Raw genomic sequence first — 21431 nt, 5'->3', positions numbered from 1 at the left:
ACACTATCTTGAGGCATTTACAAAAGAGTTAAACACCAACATTTGTAGCGGAGACATTTATGCTAATCGCTTCTAAAATGCTGAGGAATTCATCAGAGAAGCACCGAGATAGCTCTGAAGCTGTGCTGATGAGCGTCTAACAAACTCTGTTACGTCCCGCAGGCAGAGTCATGGTTGAAAGTAAGAAATATGCGGAAGATGTATCCATCAGAACTGTAGAATAGAAGATGAGTCTTGGAATAACAAAGGTAACAGATGCAAAATTGCCAGCTCACAGCCTTGCAGAACGAATGGTCCAGTTGCAATTGCCAATGCATGTTAGTGATTTGATGTGCCTCCACCTTACTCTGGGGAAAGAAATAGTAGGGTAAGCTAGAGTAAAAACATTTCTGTTGCCAGTTTTGGACGCATTAACTGTTGAGCAGTAATCCATTTAACATGTTTTTATACTTTTTTTGTCTTTTGTGTGATTATTTTGTATTACTTTAAGTGTGTAATCAATGCAAAAAATAAGTTTCAGTACAGGCAACCTCAGTACACATTAAACTCCATATTCAGCGACCTACATAATAAATATCTATATTGCATAGGAGACAAATTCAGAAAACATAGCGCTGAAAGATACCGAAAATGACAATACTAGAAGGACCCTAGCCACTTCATTCCCAAGATTGACAACTTTCAGCCTAGGGTATTAAGCTGGTAAAAGCTAAGTGCTACGTGTTGACTCTTCCCAATTTAGTTTAATCTAAGAGGTGCGGCTGGTTACTCAAATGAACACCATGCAAGCACCATCCAAGAAAGCTGATGTTGAGATTTCTTACTCCCTGACATGACATAGCCAAGTTATGCTCCGTCACTAAAGGATCCATGAGAGAAAAATAGCCTGAGCAAGGGCGACAAGGCTCCCGCCACTACTACGAGAGTGCAAGCTCTCTCTCATCGATAGAAGAGGAGTACGTGCAAGTGACTGAAGCTTCTGCCCAAGGAGGCGGAGCAGAGAACTGGAAAGGAAGAAGTACAGCCAACGGTGTAGTGTGAGTTGCCAGTGCCTGGGGCAAGGCAAGTATCTTTCTTCTTTTATTTTTAAAGTTTTGGCCCCTAAGAATTTTGCGCCTGGGGCAAATTCTCCTTTAGACCCACCCACGCTACGCCGCGAAGTACAGCCACCTTAAAATAAGTAGGAGGGCTTACTTTCTCCACTTCTAGATTAGTTGACAAAATACACACAAAATGGCTTGGTAAATATACTGTAATCACTACAAACTTAAAGCTGTCCATACTGTTCATGCGCAATTGGTTCCTCTATTATACAATAAGAACATTGTCTACGCTGCAGAATCCGAGATAAATGTGCTCAGCCCAGGTTAAACAACTGTTCATGTGTAATATTTGTAAGAGCTCATCTATAGAGTCACAAGGTGACTCGAAGTGAGACGATAAACGTATTTTGACTTTCCAAGGGATGCTATATCAGCTGGAAACACCACTGACAGCAACGTTCTTAAAGCACAAGTTACTTACTTGTGTAACGATATATCTATAAGAGAAATTAGTTAGTGATAGATTCCTTACCTTAGAATATCCCCAGGCGTCAGACTGGATCCGGAAAGTTTTTCTGCTTAGCAGTACCTCTGCGCGCCAGTAGGTGGCGTCCTGCGGCTCCGCGTCCGTCACTGGCATCGTGGGCGCCGAGATGCCATCACGGAGAGTACTTAGGCACCACCCATGTGCGCTGACGTCAGTTCTGTACACAACTATTCTGGGCTGAAATGCAGAGCCATGCAAGATACTGACAATTGGTGCAAAAAATTAGGGCCCTATAAGGGGAAGACCTTAACCCTAATAATAAAATTGCAGAACGGGGAGGATGGGCGGGGCGGTAAGGAATCTATCACTAACTAATGTCTCTTACAGATATATCGTTACACAAGTAAGTAACTTGTGCATCTGAAAGAGACACGTTAGTGATAGATTCCTTACCTTAGAATAGATACCCCAGCAATACCAACCCCGGTGGAGGGTCTGCGAACAAGATTACACCAGAAAGTCACAGAGCACAGAACGGCCAAAGAAGCCGTCTCTCCGGACCTGACTGTTAAGGCAGTAGTGCTTGGTAAACGTGTGCAACGAGGCCCAAGTAGCTGCCTGACAAATATCCTGCAAGAGGACACCACGTCCCAAGGCAGTAGTGGCTGCAGTTGCCCTGGTCGAATGGGCACGCAGCCCCACAGGAGGCTCCTTCTTGGCCAAGGAGTAACATGCTTTGATGCACAGAATGACCCACCAGGAGATGGTCAGTTTGTGCATGGCCTGACCTTTTCTGGCGCCCACGTAGACAACAAAGACGTGATCATCCACCCGGAACTGCTTTGTACGCTGCAGATAGAAAACAAGCGCATGTTTTGGGTCCAGACGTTGGAGCCTCTCTTCCTCTCTGGAAGGATGAGGAGGTGGAAAAAAGTGGGCAAAGTGATGGTCTGCCCGATGTGGAAGGGCGTGACAAACTTTGGCAAGAAAGAAGAATTGGTCCTTAGAACGACCTTGTCAGGATGAACAGAAAGGAAAGGAGGTTTGGAAGAAAGAGCCTGGATCTCACTCTCTCTTCTGGCAGAGGTGATAGCTATCAGGAAAGCCATCTTGAGAGTAAGAAGATTTAAGGGACAGTTATGAAGGGGCTCAAAGGGAGCGCACCTCAGAAAAGTGAAGACAAGATCCAAGTCCCACTGAGGCATTATGAAGGGTACTGGTGGACACGTATGCGTAATGTCTTTAAGAAAACAGTTAACAACCGGGGACTTAAAAAGAGATGGCTGATCTGGAAGCCGTAGAAAGGCAGAGTTGGCCAAAAGATAACCTTTGATAGTGCCCAGAGCAGAGCCCTGCTGGGCCAAAGAGAGAAGGAACAGAAGTACCTCAGAAAGAGGGGCAGAAAGGGGACCCACAGTGTTAGCTGTGCACCATGCCACAAATCTGTTCCACCTACAGGCGTACACCGTTTTGGTGGAGGGACACCTGGCTGCCAGAATGACATCACAGACTTCGGAAGGAAGATCAAAAGGTGTCAACTGTTGCCGCTCAATATCCACGCATGGAGGTGGAGGCTGGACAGGTTCAGGTGCTGCGACAGAAGATCCTCCCGAAGAGGCAGACTAATTGGGGGATCGATGCTCATACTGAGTAGCTTGGGATACCAAACTCTTCGAGTCCAGTCTGGAGCCACAAGAATGACTTGGGCCCGGTCGCGCCTGATCTTCTTCAGCACTCTGGGCAGAAGTGGTATAGGCGGAAAGGCATACAACAGACCGCAGCTCCACTCGTGTCGAAAAGCGTAGCCGAGTGAGTGCCGCCTTGGAAATTCCAATACGCAGAACTGATGACATTGCGCGTTCTCTTCTGTGGCGAATAGATCTAACCAAGCCTCTCCCCACTGCTGAAAGAGACCCTGCGCTACGTCCGAGTGCAGATGCCATTCGTGATCCATCAAGCACCGGCGGCTGAGTTCGTCCGCCCTGGCATTCAGAGACCCTGCCAGGTGTTGAACCACCAAGGTAATGCCTTGATGTTCCAGCCATGTCCAGAGGTGCAGAGCCTCCTGACATAGGGTCCAGGAACCCACCCGCCCTATTTGTTGAAATACCACATGGCGGTGGTGTTGTCCATGAACTTCTGCACTACACTTCCCCGGAAAAAGGGAAGGAATGCCTGCAGTGCAAGCCAGATCGCCCGCAGCTCCAGAAGGTTGATATGGAGGCGGGAATCCGCCGGAGACCAGAGGCCTCTGATCTTCGCCTCTCCCAAGTAGCCTCCCTATCCCAGGAGGGACGCATCTGTCACCACTGTGTGCGCCGGTTGGGGAAGGGAGAGGGATCTGCCACTGACCCAATCGCGATTTGTGAGCCACCACTGCAACTGTCGCGCAACGCCCTCCAATATCTGGACGTGATCGGCCAAGTTGCTCTGATGCTGTGCCCACTGGAACTTCAGGTCCCACTGCAGAGCCCGCATATGCCACCTTGCATGTGTCACCAGCAGGATGCAGGAGGCCATCAGGCCCAGAAGCCAGAAGGTCATCCTGACTGAAACCCGGGATAGAGGCCGAAGGAGTGGAATCATAGCCTGAATATCCCAGACTCGCTGCTCGGGAGGATAGATCTGAAACAGCATCGTATCCAGAAGAGCCCGATGAATGGGAGCTTCTGAGAGGGGCTCAGGTGCGACTTCGGCACGTTGATGGAGAACCCCAGCAAATGCAGGAGGTTGGCCGTAGTCTGGAGGTGGGTGATGACTGGTTGGGGCGAGCCCGCCTTCAACAGCCAGTCATCGAGGAAGGGGAAGACTGACACCCTCGGCCTGCGCAGAGGAGCTGCGACAACCGCCATCACCTTTGTGAACACCCAAGGGGCACTGGTAAGGCCGAAGGGGAGCACGACAAACTGAAAATGCTCCTGGCCTACCGTGAACCGCAGGTAGCGCCGGTGGACCGGCAGGACGGGGATGTGAAAATAGGCATCCTGCAAGTCCAACACCACCATCCAGTCTCCAGGGTCCAGGGCAGCCGGGACCTCAACCAGAGTCAGCATCTTGAACTTCTCCTTCCGGAGGAAGCGATTTACGTCCTGGAGGTTCAAGATGGGGTGCAGGACCCACTTGTCCTTCTTGGGGACCAGGAAGTAGTGGAAATAACAACCACTCCCTACTTCCTGATCGGGAACGCACTTGATGGCCCCCTTGGCCAGCAGGGCCGTGACTTCCTGACGGAGAAGAGCCAAATGATCCCCCTACAGCTGGTGGAACTGAGGTGGCATGGCTGGAGGGGGGGACAGAAAGGGGCGAAAGTAACCGTGGCAGATTATCTGCAGCACCCACTTGTCCGAGGTAATCTTACGCCAGTGGTGGAGGTGGTGACTTACCCTGCCACCCACCGGCGTGGGGTGCTCCCTGAAACTCGGATTAGGAAGGCTTAGAGGCGGAAGCAGCGGGGGTGGAAGTGGACTGACCCGCTCGCTTGTCACCAGACCCACCTCTGCGGAAGCCACGGCCGCGGCCACATTGGGGCTGGTTCTGCACAGGCTTAGTGGAGGAGCGTGCTTGGGTGTTCTTTACCCTGGACACGAAAGGAACGAAACCCAGACGTGGCAGGGCTCTTCGTGGAAAGACCCAAAGACTTGGCCGTGGCCCGCGAGTCTTTAAAGCGCTCCAGGGCATTGTCAGCCTTGTCACCAAAGAGACGGGAGCCATCGAAGGGCATGTCCATGAGCGAGCTCTGGACATCAGGCGAAAACCTGGTAGATCGCAACCAGGCATGGCAACGCCACAGTCGTGGAAATCGCCCTGCCCAACGAATCAGCGGTGTCCAGACCACACCTGATGGCAAACTTCGCTGCATTCTTGCCCTCCGCAACCGCTCGGGAAAGGACAGCCTGGACCTCTTCAGAACACTGAGGCAAGACCTCGGCTACGGAATCCCACACAGCTTGTGAGTAGCAGCCTAACAAGCAGGCAGTGTTAACCAAACGCAACCCCAAGCTGGCTGAGGATAACAACCTCTTGCCATATTGGTCCAGCCTCTTAGAGTCCTTATCTGGCGGAGCCGTGGGAAAGGCACTCTGCGAAGTCGAGGCCTAATTGACCAGGCTCTCAGGCGTGGGATGAGTGGTCAAGAAGGCAGGATCACCAGGCGCTGTGCGATGACGCCTAGCGACGTTCTTATCCACCGGCGCTCCCGAGGCCGGCCGCAACCAAGTGCCCCAGAGGACTTTGGTAAGGGCCTCATTGTAAGGGAGTAGTGGCTCCGATGACGTAGACGCCGTCTGGAGCACCTCCGTAAGGAGGTTGGTCTTAAAGGCCACTGTAGGGAGGTCGAGATAGAGAGCCTCTGCAGCCCGACGTAACACCATAGTGTAGGAAGCGCCCTCCTCCATAGTAGGTGGAGGGGAGGCAAACCCCGGGTCAGAAGACACATCAAATTCACCCGCATCTTGAAGGTCATCTACCCAATCCTGCTCAGAGTCACATTGCTGCGCAAGGGGGTCCTCGGAGCCGTCCCAGTCCTCGTCTGGCTCCGAGGTAGAAGCAGCTGGCCGCAGCTGCAGGACCGGAACCGGAGAGGGGATCAGCGGCGCTGGAAGCGGTAATGGCGACAGCTGGAGCCGCCTCCTAATGTGGATCCCAGGCCGGAACAAAATGGTCCGGGAACCGGGGCAGGAGCGGGATAAACAGCACCCAGTGCAGCTCCTGTGGCGGAGCCAGGGATGGCACAGGGGCCGGAGCCAAGGGCAGCGCCGGGGCCGGAGCCAGTGGCGCTGGATCCATTGGCTCTGGGCCGGTGCCAGAGGTGGTACAGCGGGGCCAACAGGATCTGGACACAGGGGTCCGCAGGTGCGCCGGCGGGAGCCCAAGGCCTAAAAAGGCAGTCCATGGCAGCAAGAAACTCTTGCACTGGTCGGGAGTCGCCGACGGTTCCGGGCATGGCGGGTAGACGTGGGACTCCCAGGCTCCGGAGGAGCCGCAGGTGCGGAGCCCCTGTCTCCCTCGTCTGTCTCCGAGGAGCGAGGGGGGGATGTCGGAGAGCGAACACACTTCTTTTTATGGCGTTGCTTACCGGAATCTGAAGGTGAAGACTTAGAGCCCGAAGAGCGAAGGTTCCAGTCCCGCGAACGGTCTCTAGACCCAGAGCGGCAGTGAGAGGAGTGCCGGGCCTCCAGCAACTTCCGGCGCCGCTCTCGCAAGGCCCGGGAATCATGGTTGGTCTCCAGGCAGTAGAGGCATACATCATGGGGGTCCGCCACCGACATATTACGTGCACCAGGAGACAAGATGAGGAAACAAAAAGTCCCAAAAAGTGGTCAAAAAAATTACCGAGGTACGTGCTCAATCCGGATCTGCACTTTGGGCGCGGAAAAAGAAAGAACTGATGTCAGCGCACATGTGTGGCGCCTAAGTACTCTCTATAACGTCATCTCGGCGCCTACGACACCAGTGACGGACGTGGAGCCGCAGGACGCCACCTACTGGCGCGCAGGGGTACTGCTAAGCAGAAAAACTTTCCGGATTCAGTCTGACACCTGGGGATATTCTAAGGTAAGGAACCTATCACTAACGTGTCTTTTTCAGATAGGTACAATCAATATGGTGGCTGGTAGAACAGTCCTATATTATTTGTTGCATACAATTTATTTCAGAGTCACTGAAGATCTTTTCAACCTACTAAGTGAGTATAACAGTCTTCATAAGGCACTTACAGATATGAAATATGTAATCATTATCGCACATGATGAATTCGCAACTTAAAGTTAGATTTTTTCGAGTGTAATAATTATCTCTCCTACAAGTGGCACTGAATGAGGCCCCCTGTGGGAAATTGTGAGAATTGCCCAGAAGGGAATACCGTTAGATCCCACATTATGTACCACTCAAACTCGCAGAGTGACCCAACCAGGTACCTTGACACGGGATGTTTGCCCTTTCATTACATCTGGCGTAGTTTACGACAGCTGGTGAGAGCCAACCAAGTCACTGGGGTAGCAAGAAAGGCAATGTGGAACCGTACATGAAGCCACGGAGGGTATATTCTTCAAAAAGGCCATCTTTAGTGCCAAAGAGACAGTTGTTTATGATGGCCAAAAGTGATGCTTACTAGTAAAATCACATGTCTGGCCTACCCAGTCCACTGTCATACACAGCATGGACATAATTGTCCAACGAGACTCTAGGCTATCTACCTGTCCATAGGAAATCATGTGGGAGCATTAGATTAATTTCAAAGATCCAGTGAGGAATTTCAATCGGGCAATTCTGGAGAACATAAAGGAGTCATGAGACCATGTTCGAGATGGGCAGGGTACTTGCAATACATGCCCTGGACTTTAAAGCTCTGGGTTTGAACATATAATTTGGACTGTCACTGACCTGCTAATTCTCTTACACACCCCTGCATAACAACAGACTTCTCTCAGTTAACAATTGGGCCAGCGGCCTTTAATAGAGCTCTAGTATTTACTTTAGTCTCTGCTATGTCGAACGTGGATATCAGAGAAACAGGCTCATATCATTGGCAGGAAGCGATACATGATCTTCAATAAAATCCCTAAAACTGGCTGTCATTCCTTATACAAGTTGCAAAGAATGCTGTTGCAAAGGGAAGGAACAAAGGTGAGAGTGGGCACCCTTGTCTGGTGCCCTGCACTATAGAGAATGGGTCAGAACACATGCAATTTTCTTATACACCGGGACATGGGTTCCTGGACAGTTTTCATACAAGTCAGAAAATGTGGATCGGAATTCATCTTCGCCAGAGCCTGCAGGAAGAATCCACAATATAGGAAATTAAAGACTTTTTCGAAGTCCACCAAGAGCAGCACACTAAGACAGGTGAACGTTTATGCTCGGGAAAGAACCAGGTTTACCTTCTGAAGATACTGTTGCTTGCCTCAGTTTGGCATCAATCAATGTTGGTCTCGATGGACCAGGATCGATGACAGACATCAATTGCTTCGCAAGGACCTTGAATAAGTTCTCAGCCTTAATCTTAACAGGAACGACTGGGTAATAGAGGCACAAAAATCAAAAGGATTTCTTAGTTTTAATACAACTGCAATTATGGCCCCACAAAGAACTTCCAGAATGCAACCAGTTTGCACCACATTGTAGAACTTGAGCTAGAGATAGGGTGTTCATAGTGTGAAGGTCTTTAAAAACTCCAGGGGGAGGCGACCTTGGCCTGGCATCTTGCCAGATTTCATCTGGGCAGTCCATTCAGCCATTTCTTCCATTGTCAGTGAGAGGTATATTATCTCTGGATTAGGTAGGACCTGCACTGACAGGTCCCAAATTAGGAGATTTGAGACCTCACGTCTCAACAGGGGAAGGCAGAATAAAGGCACTTGCAATATTCTGCAAACGCAGACACCAACTTGACAGCATCTGAGACCAGAAATTATGATTATTATGCTATTTCCTTCTAGGTGTACCCTATTTTTTTAAATATGTATGTTGATTAATATGTATTCACGTTATTAATCCTTACGACAGGATAATAAAATGTGTTGAATGTATTCATATTAGTTCATATCAATCAAATCCGTTGCTTCATTGGTTGCTTTGTATAATATACAACGTTTCATGAAAGACTGATAAGTAACTTCTCATTGTAAGTAGGTGAAAGGGTGCCAAGGCCTTTTTCTAGTAATTGTTTATGCTGAAAGATATGACACGCTAAAGACTTGCAATAAACTAAGAACAGAAAACACAAAAAACAGATGTAGTCAACCGGAGATATCATCTTTAGAAGTTTTAAGTCAAATAAGCGCCTGAAAGTGCCATGCACCAATAAAGGGGTTCTGATCACTCTAGATCAGATCCAAGGCAAAAGTTAGGGTCAACCGTAAGCTACTGCTGGAAATAGGGTCCAGGTTTGTCTTGGTGAAAAGCTTTTCTTCTGAACAAATGTCATCGTTGATGGGTCATCAGCGGGTAAGGCTCCAGGCCAGTTCAAAGGAAAGCTCAATGGCAGTAGCCTGGTGAAGCGCGGGTCCTCAGTGGGTGCCTTGACTCAGCCAGGAAACTTGGCACATTTGTCACAGACTGCGGGAAGGCTCAGAGTGGGTGAAGCCTGGACGCTGTACCAAGGAAGGGCTTATCAGTGGTCTAATGTTGTTTGACATCAGATTTGGTGAAGTTCCCCTACGTTCTTACTTCAAAACTTTTCTGTAAGTTGGCAATTGTATTTGACCGGCGATTAAACACTGGAAGCTTCTACGGCCGTCCTGGTACCCGGTAGTTTGCAGAAGGAAAAATCTGGAAAGGTTTCTAAGTGTCCAGTTTTGCAGCTTTAAGGGTCAGAAGAGTACACTCCAACACCAGTCAAGGGACAAGACACTTGTGGGCACCACCTGGTGGTTAGGACTCACTCTCCCAGATGCCACCACTAGGGTCCGAGCCAAATCCAGCTGAAACTGGTCAGCTGGGCTTCTGGACAAGGAAGTATTCTTACAGCTTTTGTGCCACTTAGGGTCCTCTAACCCTTGGAGTCCACTTTTTTTGTCCTGGGTACAAGTGGGAACAGATTCAGACCTTGAGGTCTCTTTACACGGGTTAAACAGCAGGTGGTGTCTTTCTTCTGACTTCCACAGATCCAGAGTAGTTCTGAAGAAGGGTCCAGAGTGGTGCCACATTTATGCCTGGCACTAGCTTGTGGGTGCCTAAAGTAGAAAATGTTCCACGGGGTAAACCTACGGATTTTAACATCATTACCTGGGGGCTGGGATTCTGTCCCTAAACATTTCCACAGTACATTACTCTGCCAAATTCCAACATGGCAGAACCTTTTCTTCCCTTGGTACAGGTCTGGGCACTCCCATGGGGTGGGCCCGGGGAAATGAGAAACTCCACCTGCACACCAGCACTGAAACAGGTTCTCCCTCCCCTGCTATTGGTGACATTCTGAATGCAAAGGGCAGGCCTAGTGGTGAGTTACATCTTCCTGTGATAGATAGAGTATGTCCCTATGAAGATTATGCAGTTGATGGGCATATGCCTCAGGCCATACTGTCACAAGGAGGTCACATATTTTGCCCCAAGGACCTTTTGTTCCCTTTCCTGAGAGACATTCACATCTAACTGGAGAGGGGCAGCATGCTGCTAGGTGACAGTTGGGGTAACTTTGAAAAGGCTATTAGAGGCTTTAATCCAAAAAATAGTGACATATTAAGTATATATGACGTTCCAGCACACATAACTGACTCATTCTTTAGGAAATGGGGAACTACAGTGGGGTTGTTTCTGGTTTATACAGAGCCATAATAGGTCCCCTATTCTCAGCCCCTACTGCAAAACAGCTTTGTGTGTTCTGACATAAAGATTAGGTATAAACAATTCAGAAAAAAGAACGTGAATCTCCTCTGGGGCACCGGGTGCAAAGTCTGCAAGTGATGAGGCTGAAACTACATTTTTTTAAGTTATTACAAGGATGGCATTGGACACTGCAGAGACTGCATCAGTTTTATGTAATCCCTGATACAAACCACTGGCATTATGGGAGGGAGGGTGGAGACATTTTGCATATCTTCTGGACATGTCCCTTGCTCAGAACCTACTGGGAGACGGATGCTACAGGCAGAGATGAGAACTGCGAGTAGGTATGATTTTTATCTAAATTCCTCCATAGTGATATTGCATGATTTTTCAAGAATTGCTGACCTTATGAACCATAGATGTTGGTGTTACGCCACAAATTTGACAGTCACCCACCTTGTGAATATTACAGCATTGGAGATCTAGGAATCCTATATGTACAGATGAATGTCACTAGGAACTGGATAATGAGAGACTTGAAAGGTTGACCAGTTATCCATATCTGAAGAAATATGGAGACGATTTCCTGCCAAACAGACTCCTGCAAGCATGACTCAAGCTAAATAAGGAGACGGACGGTCAAATATGTATCAATATACTTGTCATTTGTAATGTACCGTTAGACAGGCGAATAACACCAGATCCATAATAGTGGTACTCATAGGATATTGACAGTTACTGCCCCGGTAAAGCGGATTTATTTTCGAAATTGTTAGCATAAGGAAGGCCAATTGTATGTCTCTTTTAAATTCCATCCATCCATGTGTGCCTCTTTGTATGTGCCTCGCAGCCTCATAGAACCCTGTCACAAGCACTGACTTTAACCTGTCTTAGAATTCATTCATTTATTAATGCTGTCTAATGATAAATATTGACTTGGTTAATATTTGTTAAACCAGTAGAATTTCTCTGCTTGTATTCTGGTCCTATATAATCTAAAGACCACAACGTCATATGACGCAACAGGCTCAAGGCCAACCCATTTGTTATTAGTCAAATAAAAAAAACCATCAGGATGGGCGCGGCAGAAACAGCAAAGTGGAATGCTGAAATGAAACTACGTGAAACACTTAACTTGGAGAAAGATAGACTGCTAAGTAAACTGATGATTCAAAAGAACTTTGCTTGCTTTTTTTATCTAATTCCTGGCTCCAGTCGGCCCACTAAATATTAAAGAAATTCAATTTCCATAATTTCGTCAAGAAAGGTAAGCCATTCTACAGGAATAAAGAGCTTATTACACTATGTGCGAAAACTACGTTAGGGTGGCATCTCGCTTTGTATGTCCTTCATCTGGATAAACATTTGTAAAGGGGTAGGTATGTTTTCTAATAGTGAAGAATATTAACTTTTGAGGACTTCTACATGTCTGCTGCTCAATAATTCAGACTGTTATTGGACTAAATTGTGGGCTACAAAACCAATGACCTTCGGGAAATTCAATAAAAAATCAAGAGTGGGAGAAGGAAATTCTACTTGGCTCTTTTATATCACGCATTTTCATTTCCTGTATCCTTGATCTCTTTACTACATTTTCCAACAGTTCACACTTTTGCCGTCCGCAAAATGTCTGTCAGAATTCAACTCACATCACCCAGAAAATCTGGTGCATAACGGGTCACAAAGTCCTATAGGTTCGTTTTCAAGTTTGTATTTCTTGCAATCAACTTCAATAGCTGCCATCTAAAGCATCTTTGAAACACTACCTTTACTGCTAAGAGTCAAATGGTGCACCATACCCAACACTGCTAATGCCTTAAGACCAGTGTGCAAAATGATCCATCACGGAACTATTCTCTACAATATTCCTTGCTATGCCTACAAGCATCCTTTACTGTTTCATGGACTTCTCTTTAACTCAATACCAGTCCTTGCATATTCACCGGTAGGTTTAGATATATAATTTGATGTAACCTATTGACATAGTTATATACAAGGTGGGATACCCAATAAACCCTTGCGAGCTTGGGCTACAGTACTATATAATAAAAAATGCCAACAAGGGAATTTGTTCTGAATTTGAATTACAGGCGTTTGATCACATAGATATTTGTGTTTTGATCAACTCAATTGAATTGAACCTGTTGTTATTGTGTTTTGTCCCATAGGTTTTGGACACAGTAAGTGAAATACTAAAGAAGAAAAGCTACACGGGTATAGAGTTTGGTTGACAATATCTTTTTATATATTTGTTTTAAATAAAGGGTACTGTTACAATGGATAAGAAAAAACTAATTCTTCAAAAAACAAATGGGTAAGAAACAAATAAATTTTTCCTTCACATCCACTTGTGTTGTCAATTCAATTGAGTTGATCAAAACACAAATATATATGTGAGCAAACGTCTGTAATTCAAATTCAGAACAAATTCCCTTGTTGGCATTTTTTATTATATAGTAACCTATTGACAGCATTCCTGTTGCATTTGCTCATTTCATTAAATATTATATAAACACTGGACCTCTGGGCAGACTTCCATTTTGCTCCCCATTAAACCACTGGAAAGATATATGGCCTAATTTAGAGTTTGGCGGATGGGTGTGTGCTCCGTTAAGGAGACGGAATAAAGTACTCCATTGCCCTGACTGAGTCCCCGTCTGCCAAATCTGAGATGTCCACTGGCCCAACGGACATCTCTAGCATTGGCAGGAACTACCGTCATGTTTGACATATATGTCTATCAACATTATGGAGCTGCACGGCAAACTTAAACTTTTTTTCATTTTCATAAACAAAACTCGGAAGTAGGACTTTGTTTTGTAAATTAAAAAAAATCAATGCAACCCCCCTCCCCCACTATTGGAGTTTTCCCTTATGGAGGCATTTTGCACTTTCTACTGCCAGCCAGTGACGGGCAGTGAAAACTGGCCATGTGTTCACCTGTTCTAAATTGGGAGGGTAGACGTGTGGCCAGACTTCCAGCGGCCCTTACTCTGTCGACCGTCAGAGGTTGATGTCAGTGGCAGAAATGGAGTAGTCTGCCGTCAACATAATGAATATCCGCCCGTATCTAAATGAGGCGGGCGGACCTTCAGTATGGCGGGGAAGGCTGTCTGTTGCGAATGAGTAGCCGATCCATCAAACTCTAAATCGGCCCCTTAGTATTTGCAGTCCTTCAAATAGTACATGAATTTTTGCACAAATTGGTTTTTAACAAGGCAATAAATACTACGAAAACTAAGTTGATAAGTCTAAACTGCTTATTTAATTATAAATGAGTACACATTAAACTGTACATTTGGTTTTTAACGATTAAATAGAGTAATACTGGAAACTAAACCCTGTGGTCCGGATTACAATTGTGCCAGCAATCCTGTTTCAGCACAAACTCCATGGGAACATGCCACACTGAGTGAAACATGTAGGAATCTCATAGTTTCCTGTTCCGAGGGGTGCAACATGAGTGGGGTGGTAAGTGCACACCACTATCTACGCACCCCACGGTACCAGTGATTAGTAGGTGGATCTGCGAATCAGGCAGGGAGAGCAGCAGGCACATTTGCTTGAAATATTGTCTTTTCCCTTTTTATACCGAGGCCACTTTTTACTCTCCTTCTTGTATCTGGAAAACTATTTTCTGTTGATTGTCCATACACTCTTTCAGTTTATCCTCAGTCAAAGTCAGCCGTTGCTCCAGAATGGACACAGTCTGTAAGAAAACCATTAGTAATTATTTACCAAACAGAAAGTAACTAAATGTCAAACAGCACTTAGCGAGTTGGACTGCATTCATGAATCCAATAATACTACCTTAGAGAAGATCAACGTTTAGTGAAAGATACAGTGTACAATCTGAAGCAGTACAGAAACAATGGAGGTCAAAACATATTCATGATGAAAATTCCAGTTCTCCCGTTACAAATGGTTTCTACTAGATTGTGTTTTTGGCAAACGTAGCTTCAGCCTGGGCATCAGACCTACATTAGTAGGTCCCTCTATTGCAGTCAAAGGAAGAGTGTGAGAGGACAAGGGAAGAAACAACACTGCATTGTGCATCTGTTACAGACACTGATGGGATGGGCAGTGGGCAATGCTTAAAGTCAATAGGGTTATTCACTGCTCACTAAAGGCTGTATCGTCCTTAACCGGCTGCAGAATAAGTTGTTAGAATATTTCTGTGGAATTCTATATCTTCATGCATATTTCTCAGATCATGAATTCCACCCCTCCCAGTAATAGTTCTCTCATTTGCCCTGCATTTGACTAAATCAAGGTATATGTGTGTTGGACTTGGCCCTCTCTGCAGGGTCATCCCCAAACACTTTGCCTTCACCCTCCTAATTTCGGAACCCATTTTGTTGGCTTTTTAGGACTATGTGAACGTTACCACTGCTAACCAGTACTACAATGCTTGTGCTCTCTCCTTTAAACATGGTGAATTTGGCTTACAGCCAATTGGCACATTTAATTTACTTGCAAGTCCCCAGTAAAGTGGTACTATGTGTATCCCTGGCCTGTAAATTAAATGCTACTATTGAGCCTGCAGCAGTTTTTGTGCCACCCAATTAAGTAGCCCTTTCAACAGGTCTCAGGCCTGCCATTGGAGCCTGTGTGAGCAGTTTTAGACTGCCATTTCGACCTAGCAAAATCAACTTTTTTGACATGCCTAACCCTTGCTTTTAATACATACAAGTCACCCCAAGGATAGGCCCTAAACATACCATAGGGCAGGGTGCAGTGTATTTAAAAGGTTGGGCATGTACTTTTTTGATTACAACTTTTCTTATTGAAATTTGAGCAAAAAAGAAAATGCACAGCGCAAACTATGTAAGAAAAAAAACAACAGTAAAGTCCACGAGGTAAACATAACCATGCCAAGTATACAATACAGTAGTCATGTGTACATTTCATAGCATATAACCTGAACGAATGAAGACGGCATATGATTAATTGTAAACACAATCCTGAAAGATAACAGAGTGGGCAACTCATTAAAATAATCAATTGTCCATTTAAACTCAGAGGTGAGTGCACTGCCTAATAACTGAAATGAAAAAAAGGCAGACAGTTCGAAAGAAAGAGAAGAAAGAGGGGCAGGGAGAAACAGAAAAGATTGGAGTGCACAATAAGGTTGATGAAATTCGCCAAGAAATCATACTACACGTATAAACTGTATATTAGGACACCATTTAGGGTGGTTTAAACTTCTGCAGATAAATATCCAAAAAATCCTATAGACGACGTGTTATGTAATTTTGTATACATCATGTTATCAGCACCTCTAGTGGTACATGACAAATTTCACCATTTATTGAATAGGATCTCTGATGTGTATTTCCACTCTGAGAGAATAGTTTTTGCTCCAAGAGCAAGAATCAAGTCTAATAATACATCTTGTGCGAGTAATCTTAAAGGATGTGGATCCATAAAGGATGTGGATAGGCTATTTTACCTAGGGTTATGGTCAGGAAGTCGAGCTTAAAAGGGATCTTGAAATGTGTCCTATCGTACCTTGTAGTCTGCCCCAGAAGGGGTGAGTTAGCTTACATGTAAAAAACATATGTTCAAGGGATCCCCTGCCCTCCCCACAACGCCAACAGGCATCAGAAGTAAGGAGGCCTAATTTGTAGAGTCTGGAGGGGGTCCAATATGTCTTATGTGTAGACCAGAATCAAGATTGGGCCAACGCTGGAGAAATTTTTGCCCTGAATGTTGATTGCCAAATTCTATTCCAAACTTCATCTGTGAAGTGAAAAGAATAAGAGGGTGAATTAAGAGGCTGTCACTTCCTTATTATACTCCTAGATAGGGAGGCCTAACTTGGTTCTAACAATTTGTATAGGCGTGAAGCAGAATGTCCTAATCTCTAAAAGTTACCTAGTAAAGGAGGGTGACCAGGAGTATGTGGAGGAGGAAGTTTACGTATGAAACCCTTAATAATAAAAAAAAAAATTACCCTCGCACGTCTCTACCAGCGGTCCACGATGTACTCTGTCTGTATGAACGAGCGTCGGGCCTCAAAATAAACCACACCAAATCTTGGGCACTCAACCTCACGATGCCTACTGCGGACGTCCTCTCCCTGAAGGAGTCCGTACCCTATCGATGGGCGGAGAGCCATATTAGATACTTGGGCCTCGCCCTTACCCCCCACTTGGACTCCTGGTCCTCGGTAAACTGGGCAGAGTGTCGTAAAGCTGTGCTAGAGGACCTTAGGAAATGGAAACCGTTGATGATGTCCTGGCTGGGGCGTCTCAACGCAGTTAAAATGTCGATCCTCCCCCGAATTCTCTAAGTATTCCAATGTCTACCCACCCCTATACCGCTTCACTGTATCCGGGCCCTCCAGCGGGAGATTACATCCTTTATTTGGGGTGGGAAACGCCCTCGGTTCTCACAAAAGGTCCTCATGGAACCAAGAGACAGAGGAGGCCTGGCCTGTCCCAATTTGGTGCACTACTACTGGGCGGCACATCTCCGATTCGTGGTGGAATGGGGCGCACGCGAAAGCGATAAACACTGGTTCCACATGGACCGAGCGGTCACTGGATGTACAATATGGGACCTGCCTTGGCTTCCGCGAGCTGCACGCTCGAGAAGTGCGTACCTTGCAGTACCCACGAAAACGGTGCTTGACATCTGGGATAACATAGCCGTGTCTAGAGGTCTGACCACGTTCCCGTCCCCACACACCCCGATAGCGGGGAATCCGCAGTTCCCCCCGGCCCACCGGACTCGGGCGTTTGATAAATGGATTCAAGGGGACTGTAGAGTAGCTGGAGACCTATTTCTTGAGGGCATGCCCAAATCTTGGATGGATTGCAGGGAGGAATTTCGGGTGCCGCCGCAGGCTGCCTTACAACACGTCCAGCTACGCCACTGGACTGCCGGGGACGAAATGTACCAAGCGGCTACCCGAACATACACGCCCTTTGAGAAATTGGCGCGCTCCCTCGGGGGACTGAAGAGGCTGATCTCCCAGATATATTACATTCTGCAGCATCCTATATTGGCGCCTGCACACCCCTATCAGAGGCAATGGCAATTAGCGACGGGCGTAGACATTACTCCCTCTCAATGGAGCAGACTGTGGCGGGATATACCCAAGGTATACCGCAGCATTCCACAGAGGGAAAACGCTTACAAACTACTTACGCAATGGTACTATACCCCCCTACGCCTTAGTCAGATGTTCCCCACCGCCTCCCCGAAGTGCTGGAGATGTGAATCTGCGACTGGTGACTTCGTGCATATATGGTGGACGTGTCCGGCCCTTACTGTTTTCTGGAAGGAGGTGCTTAGCCATATCAAAGGGGTGTTGGGGTTCCCGCTGCCCGAGGAAGTGAGCGTGATCCTACTTGGCATACGTCCTGCTACGCTCAAGGCACTCCAAATGCTAGGTGCCGCTAGGCAACTCATTGCCCTGTACTGGAAGCGAGCGGAGGCACCTCCCATAGCCGCCTGGTTTGTGCGCCTTTGGCAGGTCCTAGCGATGGAGCTACTTACGGCGCGTCTACAGGCGCAAGATGTGCGCTTCAAGGCGGTTTGGGAGCCCTTGGTGCGTCATCTCTGTTCTGTGGAATATGCGCGACACATGCCCACTAGACTCCGCGCTCTGCACCTATTCGAGGACGCGCTTGTCCCTAGAGACCCGACCAGATTACATCCTTGATCACCTTACACACCGCGGCTGCGACCACACACACGCACGCCCCCCTGCACCCTACCCCCCGCCATGCTGCCAATACCCGCCATTCCATCGAACCTCCCCCTCCTTCCCCCCCCCCCTCCGCTTTGTCTGTCAGTAGGCCTCTTTGACCTTCCTACTCTCTTTCTTCCTACTAGCCACCCTGGCGCCTATCTTCCCTTGAGATGGTTGTGCCCCCGTTGGGCTGTTAGAGATAGCTGGGCTACCTGCCCTCCACGCATCCTACTTGCCAAAGCGAATACACTCATGAGTATGGCAAGACTTTGACCACGGCACCCCTAAGCCATGCGGCCGGCCCTCCGAGGAGGGTTGTAGGCGAGGCGCTGTGTTAAAGCTTTTCCCCGATTGCACTGGCACAGAACTCGACGAGATACATCTTGCGCGGCCGGCCTCGGCAAGAGGTTGTAGGCTTAACGCTGTGTTCAAAAATAAAACAGATTTTAAATAAAAAAAAAATGTAAAGTCTATGCCAAGAAGTATATGAGTGGCATGTAACAGAGAATGAAATACGTTTGGCAGGGATAGCCAGTTCGCTGATTGTGTTGATACCTTTAAGGGCCCATAAGTCCCAAAATAGCGCTTTCCCATACAATTTAATTGTATGATTGCGCCATAAGGAAGTCATTACTAATCCAGACAAGCGATTATGAAGGCACTTATCTACCTGTAATAAGGCAGCGAATGTGAACATTGTTTGAGAGTGGGAGATATGTACATTTTTGACATGTAGGATTGTCAACAGCAAAGAACGCAGTAACAGGTGGATTAAATATGTTTCATTCCACAGCCACGGAGAGGAAAGGTTATCGAGGTCCCTGAAAAGCCAAGAGCTTTTTGCTGCCAAAAAGATGCGTTGATATCTAGGTAAGTCCGGTAAGTTAATGCCACATCATGTCTTGATTAAAAGCAAGAAGGCAGCCAAAATTCGAGCGCTCTTGCTTTTCCACAAGAAATTGGCAACTAATTTATCTACTTCCGCAAATTGGTGAAATTATCATTTTGATTGTTTCCATGTGCCCCCACCAGGAGATGTGTGGAGCAGACAAGGTTTTCGCCATAAGACAGCATGAGCTGTCTCTTTTTTTTATTTTTTTTTATTGAAGTTGTATTCAGATTATATACAGCGTACATAAAAAATAAGAAAACACAGAAAAATAACAATTACATTTAGTTTCGACTCAACAAAATGTTAAACCCATTTACTCAAAATAGCATCCCCAAATTTGATCAAATTTTCTAATACCCCCAACTCTTTGAGCATATAAGAGTTCGCTTTTCCTGACCCTTTTCATTTTTTCCAACCATTCCTGCAGCGTCGGGATATAGGATGAAAGCCAATTCTGCAGTAATAAAGATCTAGCCACAGCCATTATAATATAAATCAATTTTGCCAAGTGACTGGAAAATATACAATCAGGGTCATATCCAAATAATAACATTCTTGCATTGCATGGGACAGATAACAAACAATAAGTCTTTAAAAAACTAATAATTTCTTCCCAGAAATGCTTAATTTTAGGACAAGACATAATAATGTGAGACCAATTGGCTTGTTCACAATTGCAATGTCTGAAACAAAAAGCAGACGCATCGTTATACATTTTAGCAATTATTACTGGTGTACGATATAATAGCCACTTGCTAAAATACAACATGCGACGCCAATTGGCCCCACGCAATACGCAGAAATTAAATTGATTAATGGTTTTCCAGATTTCCGGCGACAATATAAAATTTTCTTGAGTGTACCATTTTCGGATAACTTTAGCAGTCAACTCTACCTCCCGACTTTGAGTCAGACACTGTTTCCATACTCCTGGTTTCTTCTCCACATTATTAATAAAAAGATCTAAAACAAGATTAGAAGTATCATTCGCAATGGTACCGGGATCTAATTGCGCCAACATAGGATAAATTAAATTAGAGTAGGAACCAATTAGCAAAAAATTGCCACCAATTCGAGCTGACATCTCCGTAACTGAGAGCCAAGTCCCGCTTACCAAAAAATCAGATAATGTTTTAAACCCAGACCTACCCCAATTTTTTATTACAATGGGATTGATTTTAATCTTTAAAAAAGAAAACACTCCGATTAAGGGAGTTAGTAAATGAAAGTGTGGAAGTGAATAACCTAAAAGATATCTAGGAATTTTGTTCTCTTCAAATATTTTGGATTTATATACACTTAATTTTGTTCCATTAATTAAAAAAGTCCAATCAATGTTCACTCGCTGGGATCCTCTGCCCTTAACTATTCTCGGACGCATCAATTTAATTAAAATGTCAATCCTCCCTCTTTTTAATTTTTTGTTTGCATCAATTCCATTCTATTTGTCGGGTACTTTTTTTTCCAAAATAGAATCTATGTTCTCTAAATTTATTTGGGCAAAAAAAACACCTAGATTAGATATACGGACATTAAATGCAGAAACTAATTACGGCGGTCTTTCTTTACCAAATTTGAAAGATTATTATTTTGCTTACTTTGCACAGTACTTAGAGAGATTTAAGAACAGGAATGCAGTAACTAGTTGTTTTATAAATTTCTTTTTTGATTTGATATGCTCAGAAATACAAATACCATCCCCGTTGTTTGTATTGAAATCCCCCAAATTTGTGCGGTATAAAATCCTAAATTGGTTTTTTAAACGGCGTAATGCAATGCTTAAGTGGAGCAGACAAGGTGTTGAAATAGAGTTTTTATTTTAGTAATTGATGGGGAACTGCAGAGGTCGCTTCCAAACCAAATGCCTTGATAGGTTTTATTTTTCTCTTTTTATTGTAATTAACTTTTTTATTTGAATACTGCATTTTCGACTTTGCACCGTACAACTCACATTTAATTCACATAATGCAAAACAATTCCTCTTCCTGTTAATCCGTCTCCAGTACATACTCACTCAACTTCCCGTTATTGTTGTGCCTTATT

General features: G+C 45.8%; 1 protein-coding gene across 1 annotated transcript in view; it reads right to left on the bottom strand.

Moving 5' to 3' along the window:
• Positions 1–14040: 14040 nt before the first annotated feature.
• LOC144816539 (uncharacterized) overlaps positions 14041–21431 on the bottom strand; it is a 1138385-nt gene continuing 1130994 nt past the window's right edge. The window contains exon 14 of the mRNA XM_078674268.1: positions 14041–14503. Within this exon, the coding sequence (XP_078530394.1) occupies positions 14399–14503 (105 nt within the window). The 3' untranslated portion in view covers positions 14041–14398. The remainder of the gene's footprint in view (positions 14504–21431) is intronic.

Source organism: Lissotriton helveticus, chromosome 1_1 (assembly GCF_964261635.1).
Source record: "Lissotriton helveticus chromosome 1_1, aLisHel1.1, whole genome shotgun sequence".
Classification (NCBI taxonomy): domain Eukaryota; kingdom Metazoa; phylum Chordata; class Amphibia; order Caudata; family Salamandridae; genus Lissotriton; species Lissotriton helveticus.
This window is presented reverse-complemented; position numbering and strand designations above follow the sequence as displayed.